This window comes from Ipomoea nil, unplaced genomic scaffold, assembly GCF_001879475.1.
Source record: "Ipomoea nil cultivar Tokyo-kokei standard unplaced genomic scaffold, Asagao_1.1 scaffold1421, whole genome shotgun sequence".
Classification (NCBI taxonomy): domain Eukaryota; kingdom Viridiplantae; phylum Streptophyta; class Magnoliopsida; order Solanales; family Convolvulaceae; genus Ipomoea; species Ipomoea nil.
Window position 1 is genome coordinate 2,193,284 of NW_017617849.1, and position 16,572 is coordinate 2,209,855.

At 38.1% G+C, this 16,572-nt stretch overlaps 4 protein-coding genes across 4 annotated transcripts; 2 read left to right on the plus strand and 2 right to left on the minus strand.

Moving 5' to 3' along the window:
• Window positions 1-2,233: 2,233 nt before the first annotated feature.
• On the minus strand, window positions 2,234-4,369 carry LOC109187791 (early nodulin-like protein 2). The gene is made up of 3 exons (XM_019338121.1): window positions 4,030-4,369; window positions 2,968-3,928; window positions 2,234-2,859 (listed from the first exon to the last, which is right to left on the minus strand). The coding sequence occupies exons 1-3, from the start codon at window positions 4,202-4,204 to the stop codon at window positions 2,412-2,414; spliced, it is 1,584 nt and encodes a 527-aa protein (XP_019193666.1). The 5' UTR covers window positions 4,205-4,369; the 3' UTR covers window positions 2,234-2,411.
• Window positions 4,370-6,065: 1,696 nt separating this feature from the next.
• LOC109187794 (3-hydroxybutyryl-CoA dehydrogenase) lies at window positions 6,066-8,507 on the minus strand. The gene is made up of 4 exons (XM_019338124.1): window positions 8,202-8,507; window positions 7,552-7,773; window positions 7,117-7,229; window positions 6,066-6,675 (listed from the first exon to the last, which is right to left on the minus strand). Exons 1-4 carry the CDS (start codon window positions 8,385-8,387, stop codon window positions 6,306-6,308), a joined length of 891 nt encoding a protein of 296 aa, XP_019193669.1. The 5' UTR covers window positions 8,388-8,507; the 3' UTR covers window positions 6,066-6,305.
• A 1,933-nt stretch (window positions 8,508-10,440) lies between these two features.
• LOC109187798 (squamosa promoter-binding-like protein 3) lies at window positions 10,441-11,591 on the plus strand. Its single transcript, XM_019338126.1, has 2 exons — window positions 10,441-10,939; window positions 11,024-11,591. Exons 1-2 carry the CDS (start codon window positions 10,578-10,580, stop codon window positions 11,265-11,267), a joined length of 606 nt encoding a protein of 201 aa, XP_019193671.1. The 5' UTR covers window positions 10,441-10,577; the 3' UTR covers window positions 11,268-11,591.
• Window positions 11,592-13,874: 2,283 nt separating this feature from the next.
• On the plus strand, window positions 13,875-14,495 carry LOC109187380. The gene has a single exon (XM_019337567.1). The coding sequence runs from the start codon at window positions 13,875-13,877 to the stop codon at window positions 14,493-14,495; it is 621 nt and encodes a 206-aa protein (XP_019193112.1).
• The last annotated feature ends 2,077 nt before the right edge of the window (window positions 14,496-16,572 follow it).

Below are 16,572 nucleotides of genomic sequence, written 5' to 3' on the forward strand. Positions count from 1 at the left end.
GTTAAGGAAAAAAATCACAAGTGTTGAATATTAGGAAAGTTGTCTTACTTTTCTATTCTTATTAGTAGTTTCCTAGACTAATTTAGTATCTAGTTTAGTATATATAGAGGTCCATAGAAGTATAGAATATATATTAAGAGAGACAATCTATTGTACTCTTTCAATATAATATATTCTCTTGTTCTTTGGTTCTCACATATCTTGCTTCCGCCTAACTGGCGGGTGGTGGATATTCTCCACCCGCCAGGTCTCTCAAATGTTGTCTTACTTTTCTATTCTAATTAGTAGTTTCCTAGATTAATTTAGTATCTAGTTTAGTATATATAGAGGTTCATAGAAGTCAGTTGTTGGTTCGAGATGCTAACTGTGTTGCCACACGCAGGATACGTTAATCCCCCTAGGGGCCTTTGGCCCCATTCTTCTACCAAAAAAAAAAAGAGGTCCATAGAAGTATAGAATATATACATTAAAAGAGACAATCTATTGTACTCTTTCAATATAATATATTCTCTTGTTCTTTGGTTCTCACATATCTTGCTTCCGCCTAACTGGCGGGTGCCGCCAGGTCTCTCAAATTCTGAATCTTAACAGATCATTAATTTGATGCCCGAGAAGAGATAGATTAGTGAGTGAAGTATAACTCTCCGTTCCTCAACCTACTGAAAAATAAAGAATCAAATGCCCCACACTGGAGTTTGCACCTAAAACATCTCATTTAAGGGATCACAGCTATGCCGCTCGACCATAAGAACTATGATAATTTGAATCAATCTTCTTTGTATTAAAATCAATTTTGTCGTTCTAAAAAAAAAATCAATTTTGTATTGAGAAATTGAATGAATTATTTGGACACGGACCTTTCCTTAATTATTGAGTCAGGGAGCGTGTATTCGATCTCTAGAGTTTGAATGACTTTTTTTTTTTTTTTTTTTTTTTTTTTTTGAAATGACTTATTAATATGCCGACACCACACGATGACACAATAATACACTTTTTTTAAATAAATAATATTATTAATAATACACTTTTTAATATTATTATATTTTAAAAAGAATTGTATTCAAATTTATATTACAAATTAAAGTATTTGTCCAATAAAATAATTATGTTAGTGAACTGATTGTTGATTTGATTATAAATAATTAAATAAATACTATGCTGTAATAGTTAAAATGGCATACTTATTTTCAGGTACCTAAATTTATATATGTATTAATATATTATTATGATCTATAAATATAATAACTAAAGATTATATAACTTTTTGGACGAAAAGATTATGTAACTTTAGATAGTTAAACAAATTATTGAGGTTTTATATAGCTAAAATGAGTATTGAATTATGCACCGCGCCATATGACTTTGAGACTTAATATTGTATATATTCAAATATAATTAATTGTAAATATACAATTTTCATATCATATGTGTGTACATACAAATTTTATGGTTAAAAACACTTCTAAGTCCATTGTAATTAACTTGCTTGAATCAACGAGGTATAAATCTTTGAATATGTCCCATGATTAATTGATTATTCACTTGAATTTAAACTTGATATTTTATAGTGGATATTTAAACTCCATGAGGAATGACGGAAGATGCATATATGTTTCGTCACAAATTAAAATTTAGGTGGTGTTTGGTAAATAGTTATTAGCTAATTGTGTTAGTGAGTTTGACTAGTTGATAGCATTAAGTGATTCTAGAAATATGTTTGGTAAATTAACTGTTAATTGATAATTGATTACATATCTCAAAAAGATGCTTTAAGCAGTTTTTTGAATTTTAGCGTTTTGAAACAATAAGTTTTAGTTACAAAAAGTTCATTAATCAAACACTTATATTGACTATTTATAAAAGTTAAACACCTAACAGTGGTCAAATAAACTAAAATTAAGATAAGCTAATTATGTTACCAAACATGACCTTAGTCAAATTTTATGAATAAATATTGAGTTTAAATTTTATGTTTTACCAAGACTAAGTGGTTTAATGATATCCAGGTTGGATTTTCATTTGGAAGGTTGTAAGTTCGAGTGGAGGCATTATTAGCTTTTTGTGTTTCAGATTGAGAAAGTATATGAACAGACGTTACAGTAGGATACAGACGTTACAGTAGGTTGAGAAAGTATAAGAACAGATACTACAATGTAATAGAGCTAGTAGCATTCAAAAAAAAATCTATCTTTGATCTTCAAATTCAATTTGAACTTGAATACCTTAGAATGTATGTTATCTTAAACAAAATTATTAGTATCAAAAAATGATTTCTCTAAAAAACATAATGTACTATAAAAAACGATATCATCTGTCTAATTCTTTACGAATAAATATAATGAATTTATTTATTACTAGAAAAAAAAAAAAGCATAAATTATTATTCCGTATATATACACGAAACCAAATTCTTAGAAAGCAACAGCTATGATAAATGTGAGAGTTGACGCTATGACCATTGACGGAGTAAATGCCTTCACAGCTGCTGAGTTTGGCGGTGAACCACCAGGAGCCTGGATATCAGCCGGAGTGTTGCCGGAGCTCGGACTGCCTGTTGAAGGAGATGAAGCACTAGAAGGAGGCCCCGTTGAAGGAGCTGTGGATGTCTTTGCCGGTGCTGGAGATGCCAACGGAGCCTGGCTTGCCGGTCCATTTGCCCCAGGAATTGCGGCTGGTCCGGGAGATGATGCCGGAGTGATGGCAATAGCCGCCGGGGAAGGTGAAATGGAACTTTTGGGTGGAGCAGCTCCCGGTGAGTAGCTCGCCGGCGATCCTACTGGGGTAGAAGCTCCTGGAGCATTGCTGGACGGTGAGGTAGCCGGCGATCCTTTTGCAGGAGAAGCTCCCGGAGCATTGCCGTACGGTGAAGTTGTCGGCGATCCTTTAGGTGCTAAAGCTCCTGGAGCATAGCCAGACGGTGAGGTTGCCGGCGATCCTTTAGGTGCTAAAGCTCCTGGAGCATAGCCAGACGGTGAGGTTGCCGGCGATCCTTTCGCAGGAGAAGTTCCCGGAGCATTGCCGTACGGTGAAGTTGTCGGCGATCCTTTAGGTGCTAAAGCTCCTGGAGCATAGCCGGACGGTGAGGTTGCCGGCGATCCTTTCCCAGGAGAAGCTCCCGGAGCATTGCCGTACGGTGAAGTTGTCGGCGATCCTTTAGGCGCTAAAGCTCCTGGAGCATAGCCAGACGGTGAGGTTGCCGGCGATCCTTTCCCAGGTGAAACTCCCGGCGCATTGCCGTACGATGGAGTGGAGGGAGATCCTTTAGGCGAAGAAGCTCCAGGAGCATAACCAGACGGCGAAGTTGCTGGCGATCCTTTGAAAGGAGAAGCTCCGGGCGCGCTGCCTGACGGTGAAACGGCCGGCGATCCTTTAGGCACAGAAGCTCCAGGAGCATAGGCGGAAGGTGATGCTGCCGGCGATCCTTTTATAGGAGAACCTCCCGGCGCGTACGCTGACGGTGAAATGACCGGCAATCCTTTTCTTGGAGAAGTCCCCGGAGCATTACCGTACGGTGAAGCGGCAGGCGACCCTTTAGACGGAGAACTTCCCGAAGCATGCCCCGACGGTGAAGCAGCCGGCGATCCTTTAGGCGGATTCACTCCCGGAGCGTGGCCTGAGGGTGAGATGGGTGATGAGGGAGTGAATCCTTTAGGCGGAGCAGGGATAGGAGCCGGAGACCGTGGCGGAAGCGCACGAGGCGGCGCCGGCGGATACCGGTTCCTCACAGCAAGAACAACAACGATCAACTTCTGTCCCTTTTCACAATTCTCTTGATTCCCAGCGATAAAATAAAACGGACCAGATCTTCCAAACTGGAAAACAGAGTTTCCATCATCCATTTTCTTGATGGGATTTTGCGTATTACACTTGTCATAATCATCTTTGCTCACCACCAACACCGATTCCGATCCTTTCTCATACTTAAACACTGCAATATACATACATAATTATGTTCCAGAAACAACAAAAAATTATAAACATATACTACTCAATAGTCAATAGTACAGTGATCAGAAAATAAGAACTTACAGAGGGTGTCATTGACTTGGAATCTCATACGTCCAGCCCAGTGATTATAGTCTTCTGAAGGGTTTAAGACCCAACCAGTCTTGCCGCCAACGTTGAACTGGTAAGCATGCAAGGATGAGCAAACCAAGGATACTAACACAACAACAATCCGTAGATGTTTCTGAAGATCCATCATAATATTTGCCTATGTATATATATAGATCGAATGAAGTTCGAGATTAGAAGAAAAAAAAAATGAAATGAAAATGATAGATAGGAGGGGATTTGTAGGAGTGAATTAGGGAGATGGGAGGGAGAAAGTAGAATGGAAACTTATGGGATGAAGCAGAGGATGGGTTGGAGAAGGTATATATAGGGCTGGCAGATGAAGAAGGGAAAGCTACTTGCATAGGTTACCGTTGCAATAGTATTTTCTTCGTGTTAGCCTAAATTAAACCAACTTTTTATAACTCCGCCTGAGCGGTATATTAATCTTTTTCATTTAATCTGAATAATCTAAACTGATTTATCTTCAGGTGGTGCTGTATTGATTAGGGTCATCACACAAGATTTAACCGTCCACATTTTCACAAAAATGTGCCTTGTCAGTCACAAACCACAATAACTTTATTTTTCTTAGCCGCATGGACAGCTCAACTGGTCATAGGGGTGAAGTTTAGGAATAATGACTAAGGGTCTAATCTTTATGGTTCAATTGAGTTACCATGATTTACCTCCTCTCAAATGTTTTGTCGAACGGGGGTGTGGGGATCCCTTGGAGTTAGGATTCAACATTTTGAGAACTAACTTTATTTTTCATACTTCATAAAAGGATGCTCATTTAGTAGATATTAAGGGCTGATTAGCTAATTAATTAAACGCACTATTATAAGTAGTTCTGTTTGCATGAAAGTTAGGACTTAACGGTAAAGTATGTTAGTGTGCATTTAATTCCAAAGACGAATAGTGCAAATCTGCAAATGCAAATTAAGATGTGGGACTGCTGTCGTTGACTATTGTCCACGTTCACGGAAGCCCGTTGGTCGTAATTGGGCTTTTATTACTTGCCCATATTATCAAATCACCTGTCAGTCCACTCGTACTATAGGTGAATTTTTTAATTATGATGAAAATTTTAGTCAAAAAAGTAATGGATGATTTTTTTTTTAAATGGAAAAACAACGGAGTAATTTTTTTTTTCCAGCTTACATAGAAGAAAGGTATGTGCATTTTAATTCATCAAGTTTGTTGCATATTGATGAAGGTTGAAGTTTGGGTTCAACTAACACGAGCCAAGAGGGCATAAAAGGAATTAAGGAGAAGAGATACAAATTGAGCTTAAAAAGTTAGATAGGGGTATAAATTGAAAGAGTTCTTCATGTGGATTCCTTTGTCTACATCAATATTTTAAGTGTGGGAGTAAATAATGAGAGTACATGTAGTATTTTTCAAATTGAAATAAAGGGCAAAGTCCAAGAGTTAAGGTGCAAAGTTTGAGGAGCTAAAATGCAAAGAGCTAAAATGCAAAGATAAGAGCCTTGTTTGATAAATGACGGATCTATAAAAAAAAAAAAAAAAAAATTAACAAATTTGTCATTTCAGTGTTTTGACCATGTCAAAATGCTTAAAAAAGCCGTTTGGTAATCAAACAGCGGTTTAGAGCAAATGATTTGCTTAGGAACTTAAAAAGGACACATGTCAACTCAAGAAGTAATAACCTGCTAAACAAGTCATTTAGGACTAATTGAACCAAAAATAAACATTGACCACACCATGAACATTGACTAAAAGTTAGGGAGTAAATATTAAGTGTTCATGTAGCACAACTTCAACTTTTTAGTCTTTCCACAATGATTTTATCCAATTGATGCAGCCGAGAATCCAATGTGTTCCCCTCCTTCCAATCTAATAATCTAATAATAATAACTATTTACATATGCCCTGTCGGGGCCGGGGTGTCGGAAGCACTTGAAGTTAAGAATTCAACCTTTTAGAAAGAATAATACAGAGTAACTATTTACAGAAGTCTTATAAAAAGTCTCTAAAAATCCATAAACACCAATAAATTTTTTAAAATTCTTAAAAGTCTAAATTGATTTTAAAGACTTTCTAAAAATTTGAATCAAATACCCCTTGTAGAGTTTATAAAAGTATTTACAAGTCTACATCAAATTCCAAGGGCATGAATGATTTATTTTTTGCCACACTTTCTGCAAATTTCATTCTAGCTCCACAAATTCTTTATTTCTAAGCCAGGATGCGAAATTGAACATTTGAAGCAAATGCACCCCAAGAGTTCAAAGTCGTGATGAAGGGTTTGTGCTACCGGTTGCATTCCGGTAATCATACACACCAATGCCACGTTTTCTGCCAAGTCTGCCTGCATCAACATACTGCACAAGGAGAGGGCATGGAGCATATTTAGTGTCCCCCAGGCCGCCATGGAGGACTTTCAAAATTGCCAAGCAAACATCCAACCCGATAAAATCTGCGAGTTCCAGAGGACCCATTGGATGGTTCGTTCCAAATTTCATTCCTGCATCAATGTCTTCCTTAGCCGCGACTCCATTGTAGAGTGTATAAAATGCTTCGTTTATCATTGGCATCAAGATTCGATTCACAATAAAGCCAGCGTAATCCTGAGAGCAAACAACTGCCTTGCCAAACCTGCAAAAGCTGTTCTTTACAATCTGGTTTTGATATGAAGCACGCACAATTAGGTTCAGGATTTAGTCCTTCAAATCAACCAAACCCTTTCCCTTGTAGAGACAGGGAAGCTAAAGAATAGGCACAGCATCAAACAACATAAAAATTAATGGGAATGGTCATTTATGAGAGTGCAAACTCAAAGAAAAGCTCAGGAAAAGTTAAGAAAGATCCGGCCTAACAGGTTAGAAAAGTGTACTACTTTTCAAGCAATAATAGTCGTATTGTGATTTCCTTAAAACAAAAATGAACTGCATACAAAAGAGATTCTACCCCTATATAGGCAGTCATAATTTGAGTTAAATAAAGAAAAAAGGCAAACCCTTCCTTCAGCCCACCCCAGGGTGAATGTCAAGGTATTGCAGCAAATATTAAATTAAAAGAGTTTTTCCAGTAAGGCACCTTTCTGCCAAGCTCTTTGTTACATTATATGTCTCATCCGATGTATCTGCACCCCTGATAATTTCAACCAGTTTCATAATGGGAGGAGGATTCATAAAATGCATGCCAATCACCTGCACAAAGGAAATGTAATTGCTTAAAATGGCTATGTTTGCCGAACGGGAAAAGAATCAAATCTGAAAGCAATCAAAATTAGATATATAGATGTAACCGTGAACTTGCTACAACCAAAATTCTCCAATCAGTTTCCCTTTTAAAGGTCAAATGTAGAGGAATAATGCCACAAATATATTGAGTACTAAAATACCTGAATAAAACAAGGTTCATGTATCCATGGAAAGAATCAAACGTTTTGACAGACATGAAATATTGATGTATTTACACAGTCTAAAACATAATTGTATGTACAAGAAGAACATGAACTGTGAAGTAAACCTGTGTAGGACGATTAGTTGCAGATGCCAAACGGGTAATGGAGATAGAGCTTGTGTTAGAAGCCAAGATTGCAGAGCTCTTCACAATCTTGTCTAAATCAACAAACAGCTTTTTCTTCACAGATTCAGACTCCACAATAGCCTCAATAACAATATCCACAGACTGGAAATCTTCCAAATTCTGTGAACATTTTAGACGCCTGATTGCATCACCACCTCGTTCCTATTGAGGGAAGGGGCCACCAAAACACAGTTTAAAACCAACGAATTAAGCGATTTTCACTAATATTTTATGAATTAACATTGTACGGAGTATTATTATCAAAGAATTCCAAACCACGGCAGAAATTACTTCTGGGGTGACGACGATTATCCATAATTGCACGAGAAATTAATTAAATTTTATACTTTGTAATTTAGATAAGGTACGAGGAAACAAAAAATAAATAAAAAATTGTTACTCCAATTACTATATAATTGTAGGAGAATTAACTAATAAATGTTTAATTTAGGTTAGGTACGAGGACACGGTAAATCTGTTTGGAGCAGTTTTGCAGCTCTGTTCTTCCACACATATAATTTTGATTTCCCTCTCTGTTTATATACTGTGAATTTGATAAAGAAATCAATTGAGAATACGGAGAAGATCACCTCAGAAAGTAGAGCTTTTGAGACGAGGCGTTGAATGTTACTAGAGATGGATTTTTGGGCTCTGTTAAGAGCTTCCGCTTCGGTATCGTAAAGGCAAACGTCGACACCGTTCACGGCGGCCAGTTGGGCAATTCCAGAGCCCATTTGGCCTGCGCCGACTACCCCGATGCTCCTCACCGTCGCCATAGTCGTCTTCAGAAAGGACTCCCTGCTCTTGATGAAATGGATTATGGATGGACCAATATAATAATAGTTTGGCCTGACATTTCGACAACGATTACGTGGGGAACTGTTTAAGGTTCTTTTAACTCTTTTTTTTTTTTTTTTTTTTTTGAAAACTCTTTAACTCTATTAAAAATCATTTTTTGTCCCTCAAGAATTATGCTTCATTGTTTTTAACTGAAAGAAAATGTCAAATTGGCTACAAAGTCCAATAAATAAGAAAATTTTCAATAAAATAGTACAATTAGGTTTTTTTTTTTTTTTTTTTTTTTATGTAAACCACATTGTGGTTCGGGTCTTTCTCCGTCCGTTTAACGGTCCAGGTCCATTCGGTTCGCTCCGGGAGGCACAGAAGCTGGCCCAAGGAGAATCGTCACTTGTGGGATTTGAACCCGGGTTATTCCAAAATTGTTACATTAGAATAATAACGCATGTGAAAGTCTAGTCAATGCCAAATTATATCTCATTTTGTTTATTATTGCAATTATATAACTTTAAAGTTCATGATTAATTTCAATAAGGTTATTTTAATTTTTTATTTAAAAAAAATACATGGAATTATTTTTATATACAATGATTCTAAAATCTCTTATAAAGGGTGCAACATATGCATATTTTTAATACATCTAATGAAACATACGTACATAATTTACTCATAAATATACTCCGTACTATTTAAAAAATAGTACTCCTTTATCTTATAGAAATGTCATGTTATCGATCAACGTTGTGTCTCTTTATATCTTGTACATAACCTTAAAGTTTGAGTTTGTACCCAAGACTACTCAATCGATATAACTCAATATCTTTACAATTCATTTTGAGGTGGTATCGAATATGATTATCATTACATTATAATTGAGGTATAGAATTTTGTTATAATTTATCACCAAATTATATCCACCATCAACCATATGCACTTTTAATGTTAAAAAGCCTAATCACGCGTAGAACATTAGTTTTTCATAATTTCTTCAAAAGGCAACAAATTTGGCAAATTATACCATCTAAACATAAATTTAAGTAGCTGGCTTTATTAATGAATTATTTAATCCTTCTGATAGAGTGATAGGCAATAGCCAATCGGCAAACAAAACAATCTCTCTCCCTCAGCTTGAGAGAGGATGGACCACACAGCATTTGAATCATGGACAAATTGGCACGCGGGCTGGGGCCTCGCATTCATTATCTCACCTAACTGCTAATAACCACACAGTAAAATCTAAACAACCAAAACCACAACCTACCGTACACTATCACAATACATTAACCCATTCCTCTTTCTTTTCAAGTAAAAAAGTATTTAATGCCCTTGATCGAGTGAATGAGTAATTATACTTAAAACTCTCTTTCAGCTATGTGGGAAATAATGTGTTCGAGCCTCAGTGGAGGCGTAGTAGTTTATATATAATAAAAATATTAAAAAATTTAGTTGAGCCCGCCTGATAGTCCGAGACTTTAAATTTAAGACCAGATATTTATAACTTGTCGGAAAAAAAAATTAATTAGTCCGATCCAATAAAACTAACCCAAAATCAATATCCAATTGTCATCCTTACATTTGACCCTTCCGAGTTTGTGTGCATTTAATTCTTTCACTGATTAATTGTATCTTCACTCACACCCATGCTGACAAACAACAATATTGGTACTGTGCATATGAGGTATATATACAGACATAGTGGGGGCAGTTGGGTGGGGAGGCGTGGAGCAAATTATTGTTTGGAGTATTGTCCAAAACAACCTTATTGAATTTTATGAGGTAGAATAATGTATATTATGTGTTAAAATAATAAAATTTTTGTGATAAGATAATATACTTTATGAATTAGAATAATATACATTATAAATTATAAAAATGTATATTACAGTGAGTCGCGTGAAAAAAAAAAAATTAACGATGTCATTTTTAAACTGTGATTCACATAGTTGTGTCGACCATAGTCCACGCAATAAGTGTTGGGTGGAGTGGGGTGGAGGGTGTTGGTTGCGGTGGTGGTCCTCACTAACTTTATTTCACCTCTACTGTCACAGCATATTGATCACGCCTTCCCGGTACAATGCATTCACCTCTCTTCTTGTTCATTCCTTAGCTATCTTTAATTTCACCCTGTCTTGTTTCTAAGTATCACGATCTTGGAAAGCGCCAAGAGTATGGAGGCCCATAACCATGGCGGCCGCCTTGCTTCGACCGTGAAGGCAAAGAGAGAAGTTGAGGGGGAAGAAGAAGACGATGAGATGGAGGAGGAGGAAGAAGAAAATGAAGACGACGATCAGTGTCGTCATTTGAGAAAGAAGAAAATGGATGTTGGGTTAGGAAAGAAGGTGTCGTCGCCAGGTGGTGTTGCCGGAGGGGTGACGGCGGCGGCGGCGTGCTGTCAGGTGGAGAAGTGCGGCGCAGATTTAACATTTGCGAAGACATACCACAAGAGGCACAAAGTGTGCGAAGTCCATGCCAAGGCTCCCGCTGTCTTGCTCAATGGCGTTGACCAGAGGTTCTGCCAGCAATGCAGCAGGTTTAATTTTTGAGCGTTTGTCGTCAATATAATTTCAATTTGTGGTTGGAAATTTGAGATTTTGTGTTACGTTGTTTGCATCAGATTCCACGAGGTGTCAGAATTCGACGATGCAAAGAGGAGTTGCCGGAGGAGACTGGCCGGACACAACGAGCGAAGGCGGAAGGCGTCGTCGTCGTCGTCGTCGTGTGAGAATCGCGGCGGTGAGAGCCGGAGACGAGTAGAGGCTCCATTGAAGCAGGAAAGCAAGCAGTGCAGCCGTGGAGGGAGTCAGCTCATCATCTCCGCCGCCGGGACTTCTTCCTACGACAATTTCCACATTCATTGACCTCGGCTCTATTGCTTACTCTCTTCTGTCATCCATCCTTAATTCAATTATATCATAAACTTATGTAAAATGCGCGCACTTATATGAATGCTACTTTGGAGATCTTAGAATATCTGTAACGTGGTACCGCCCTTCTTCTGATTGCAATCTCCGGTCCTGTTCATCCCAGAAACTACCACTGGGCTACTTAGAGCGTATGTAGTACGTAGTAATTAGTTGTGGGAATAGTACATATCCATAATCCTAGGATAATGGAGATATACCACCAACTTCTGTATGTTTTTCCTTTCCAAGAATTGAATAATATAATGCAGAATGAAGAGCCTAAACCAATTTTTAGATCTTTACATTTTTAAAGGGACCCTTACACCCGGTCCTGACAAAGTATTGGGAGGATGTAAATTACTGTAACTTAATAACAAGTTCAAATGAACTAAGAATATGAAAAGAAGACTTGACAATTGTCACTTGACTGAAGATAGAGAAAAGGACTTGATACTTAATTCTCTACTAATCAAAGGTGTGCATGGTCTTCTTCAACTTCCCTCTCATCGAATGAACATTATAGATTTTTTAAATTTATATCAATTTCCTTCATCTAAATATCTAATCTTACATTACTTTATTCTTAATTTTTTTAATTGGCAATAATATTATCAATTGAATCATATTTATTTTCAACATCATTAGTAGCAATGGGAGAGATGGTATTGATGAAAGGCCAAGATGGATAGCTCATGCTTTGGATTTAAGGAAAACTAATTTGTAATATTGAAGTGTTTGAGCATTGGACAAGGCTTGATTTGTGGTCCACGTTTAGGCTAGATTTGTTTTCTTTTCTCAAACTACTGACCCTAATGGTAGAAGCCACTTTTAAGCCCATACCATATTCAGATTAATCTTCATTTGCACCGGACCGATCCAATTAAAGGAAGATTGTTGACCAGATTAATTTTTCTATACAATATTTTCTTAGAGATAAAAAATTAATTCCACTAAATTCATTGGTTGTCAAGTTGATAAAAAGGGAGAAAGCAGGCCATATTCCCCATATTGTGCAAATAGGCCCATACTAAAAGAATGAAAGCGCAGTGTGACCCAAAGAAATACTTTATTGTGGACCGAGAAGGGCCTTCCTACGTGGTCCCATGGACCCCAAAGGCGGGTGCACAGATACCCAACATAGGAGACATCGAGTTCTTTAAGAACCAAGTTTGTCGCTTTGTTTGGGATTGAGAAAAAGTAGGTGAGGTGTTTGCCTTCACTTGCGCACTAAACAGTAAACATAGGAAGCTAAATGTTGATACCATCATTGCAGTGGTCTTTGGATGCCCAGACATCCCCAATATCAGTTATTCCCCACTCCACCTTCCTCATTTGCCCTCTTACATTTTGTATCTATATACTGTACTTATATGCTTCAAACTCCATCTTCTAATTAACAATGCTGTTTATGCTCACTATCATTACTATCCCACACACCTCTAGTTTTGCTTACCTATCAAATTTATTTAGTATATAAACCATTATAGGGTGCATTTATTAACTGGAAAAAGATACATTTTTAAAAGAGAAATGAAGAAATGAAAAAATAGATAAAAGAATTGAAAACCGGATAAATGAAGTGAACGGACCACATCGAATTAGTGTTGTGCTTACTTCAAGCTAAAAGAAAATTTTATATCTTTATGTATGGATGGAATTAGTGTTGTAAAAATCGGTCTAGGCACGGACTAGGCACCTTTAGGTGAGGGGATTTTAGCCCTAGGCGGCTTTTAGTTGATTGGTCAACTAACCGGCCGACTAGACTAGGCGTCGAGTTGGGCGCCTAACTCTGCCTAGTTGGTGCGTAACTAGGCTGAGTTGGCACCCAACTCGACTGAATGATATTTTTTACTTACTCGGTTGCTCATCTTTTATATTCCTTCAGTCATATACACAACTAATCATCTAACATATGTAGTTGACGAGTTTGTGGGATTGTAATAGTCTAACAACTCACAGCCCTGAGTGGAAAAATTAGAGACGATATATTCAAATTACTCGATGACTGCCTAAGAGGCGCTCTAGACTCTAGGCGCTCTAGATTCTAGGCGCTAGGCGCCCCCTTGGCCACTAGCGTTAGCCTTCTGCAACGTAACATTGATCAGATAAAGCAAAACCTATAACTATATTCAAGTATAATTATTTGTGTTTTAAGGAATTCATTATAAAATATAGGATATGAATAAACTAGATATGCAATGTGTGCATCTCAAGCATGAAGTCATGATGATTTAATTGGTTGATAATAATTAGGTGAATTAATCTAAGCTTAATCAAGAGTTGGCACCTTAGAACATAGGTTGATGTATAGCACTATGGTCTATCCATAAAGCCCCAACAAAGGGGTCCATTTCATGCTTGAGAGGGTAAAAAAGCAAGCTCATCATCCCTCTCTTGTTCATATCACCCTACTTTATCTTTGGTATAAAACCAGATGATAGAGGATTTAGCTTTCCCACTTCAACCCACATCATTACTACACTAACAAATTAAACACAGATTTCCATGGAAAGCCGCCGGCGAAACAGCAGTTCCGGAGATAAGTTTTCCTTCCCAATCATCATGCCGGTTCACGAGCAAGACGGGGAGTTCGAATTCGGGTGCGTTTCCACGTCGCCGGGCTCCCCAAATTCCCCGGCCGATCGCCTCTTCTTCAACGGAAAGCTCTTGCCCCACGATTTCCCGTGCCCGCCGGCGTCCGGGTTTTCCTATTCCCGGTCGACGAGCAGAGCGAGCAGCGTCAGCAGCAAGGACTCGCTGATGTCATCCCGGTGCAACAGCAGCAACAGCTCCCGCTGCAGCAGCGCAAGAACCAGTACGAGCGAGTCGTCGGAGAGAAAACTGGCGACGAAAAACATAAGATATCATATGATGCGGAACAGCCATTCCGGCAGGCCAGTTCCCGGTTCCCAGCACCTCACCGCTTCTCAAAGATGGCAATTCATGGCCACCCCGGCGCTGGTTGACCGCAGGAATAAGCAGCGTCACGGTACCGGCGCTTCCCGGAATCAAGAACCGAAGCTAAGGAAACAAGGTGACGACGGTGAAAAGCTTATTACCAACAAGACCGCCGGAAAATCATCGTTTGGTCTGAGGATCTTAAGATCATTCGTGTCTACTTGCAAAGAATGTCACGCCATTCAGCCATCAAACAGAGAGGCAGTGATATTATCGCATAATTAACAATCTCTTTTTTTTTTTTTTTTTGTCAATTATATTCATGATGATTTCATTTCACACAGTACGTACTACGTATTGATAAGATCTCGAAGACAAAATCATTTTTGCAATTGTTAATGATACTATGAATCTTTTGTGTTGTTGAATGATGATGATGACGTGTTTGAAACATGGGGATCGGAGCCCATTTAATATAATCACCACAATTATGGTAATTAAATCAATTAGCAATTTTGGGGACGGTAGATGTTTGTTTCTTTTTTCCTTTTCCTTCTTTTCATTGTAACTTTTTTGGAGGAATGAAATTAACAAAGAAGTGGGAGCTGAGGCCCAATCATATTTCGTTGATTAATCAAATAAGCATGGCAATGAATAGTAATTAGTAAAGCATACAATGACAAGAAGATTTGTTTCATGATGATGTATCACCTTTGAAGTGGGGGCATCAAAGGCATATTTGGGTATCATCAAAGACAAGACAAGACAAGCCAAAGTGAATACATGAAAAACAAGAGGAGTTATCAACAAAGCAACGTTCGATAGCAGCCAGAATATCAGGATACAACGTTATTTTTCCGTAGACGGCAGGCGTCATGGGATTCATCTGATCTCATATCCAAAATGGGCGGCGGCAGGGGTGGAGCTGAGGTGTAAACAAAATTATGAATAGGGGATCGATCATGTACGGCGCCATGGTGACAATTTTAGTTGGAGATTGGTAAAAGACCAAGTCCAATAATTAATAGTTAAGGGATTGTTAGGTGGTGAAGGGTTAAGTCCAACATCATGCTTTTGAAAAATGTGGTGATTGTATATAAGTAAATAAATTAGGTCTTTTCTCTGAGTTATAGCTTTTTACATTGTGATAAACACTTGATCTTTAAGGCTGGAATTATCCAAGCAAATTTAAGCTTTGCAAGATGACATGGATGATGACATGGAAGCACAATATTATTTTCTTTTATTTTTTACTGTCATCTGTCTAGCAAACTTAGCTTGCAGAATTAGCAAGTTTGCTAAACAACTTGCTAGGCAGCTTTTTGTTGCCAACGACAGCTTTATCTGACTTTTTTGTTTTGTTCTATTTTTTAAATCTCTTTTATTATTATTATATTATTATATTTATAATATAATATGAAAGTGGGACCACTTTAGAAAGTGAGAGAATATTGCAGGGATGTAGTGTGAATAGTAGATGATTTGCAAATAAGATATGGGGAAGTGGGATCCATTTTTTAGAGTGGGAGATGTTTGCAGGGATAAGGACAGCCTAATAGACAAGGAGCTTGTTGGTTTCTTGACCACTCAAAACAGTCAACCTACGAACCAACACTATTTGAAAAGTACTAAAAGCTGCCGAAAAAATCCTTTGCTCTCAAATGCTGCTTAACCCTTTTTACAGAGCCTTCTTAGGCCTTTTATACATGCTAGGAAGATTGAAATGCTCAGTCTATCATTAATGTCATAAATGAAGCTATAAATGCTATAAATGCCTTTAATCATGAGAAGTTATACCCGCTTCCTGTTTCCTTAGCGACGAACCGTCTCCCACAACGGCCGATCTCATCATTGCTATTAACTCCGCACAGATTACCTCATTAGTCATTATTGCCCTTCTGCCGAGTGCTAGATTACTCTTCCTATTGTCCCTTATGGCCGACTCCTTCTGTCACTCGGTCAATCCTCCTTAAGCCTTGCAAAGCTGGTTAACGCATCCGTTCTGCTCTTCTATCCGGTTGACCTAGCCAATTCTTCTGCCCTTTTTCCCGGCTAACCTCGCCAACCGTTCTACTTGCTCTGACTGTCTTAATCGTTGAACCTCTTCAGGTTGATTAACTAACACTCTCATCTGGCACCCGAACCAGGGTGCCTCATACACCCCTATGAGTTGTGATACGACTGGTCCAATTCCATCACTCATGCCTTCTCTTGTCCCTTCGACTGACTTGGTTGTCTTCCCTTAACTATATATACTTTGATTAGTTCCCTCGTCCAATATCTTCATTATTTCGCCCTCTAATGCCAACCTCTCGAGCTTGGGTCCGTATCCTATCAGTGTAAAATATATGATAAACCAACT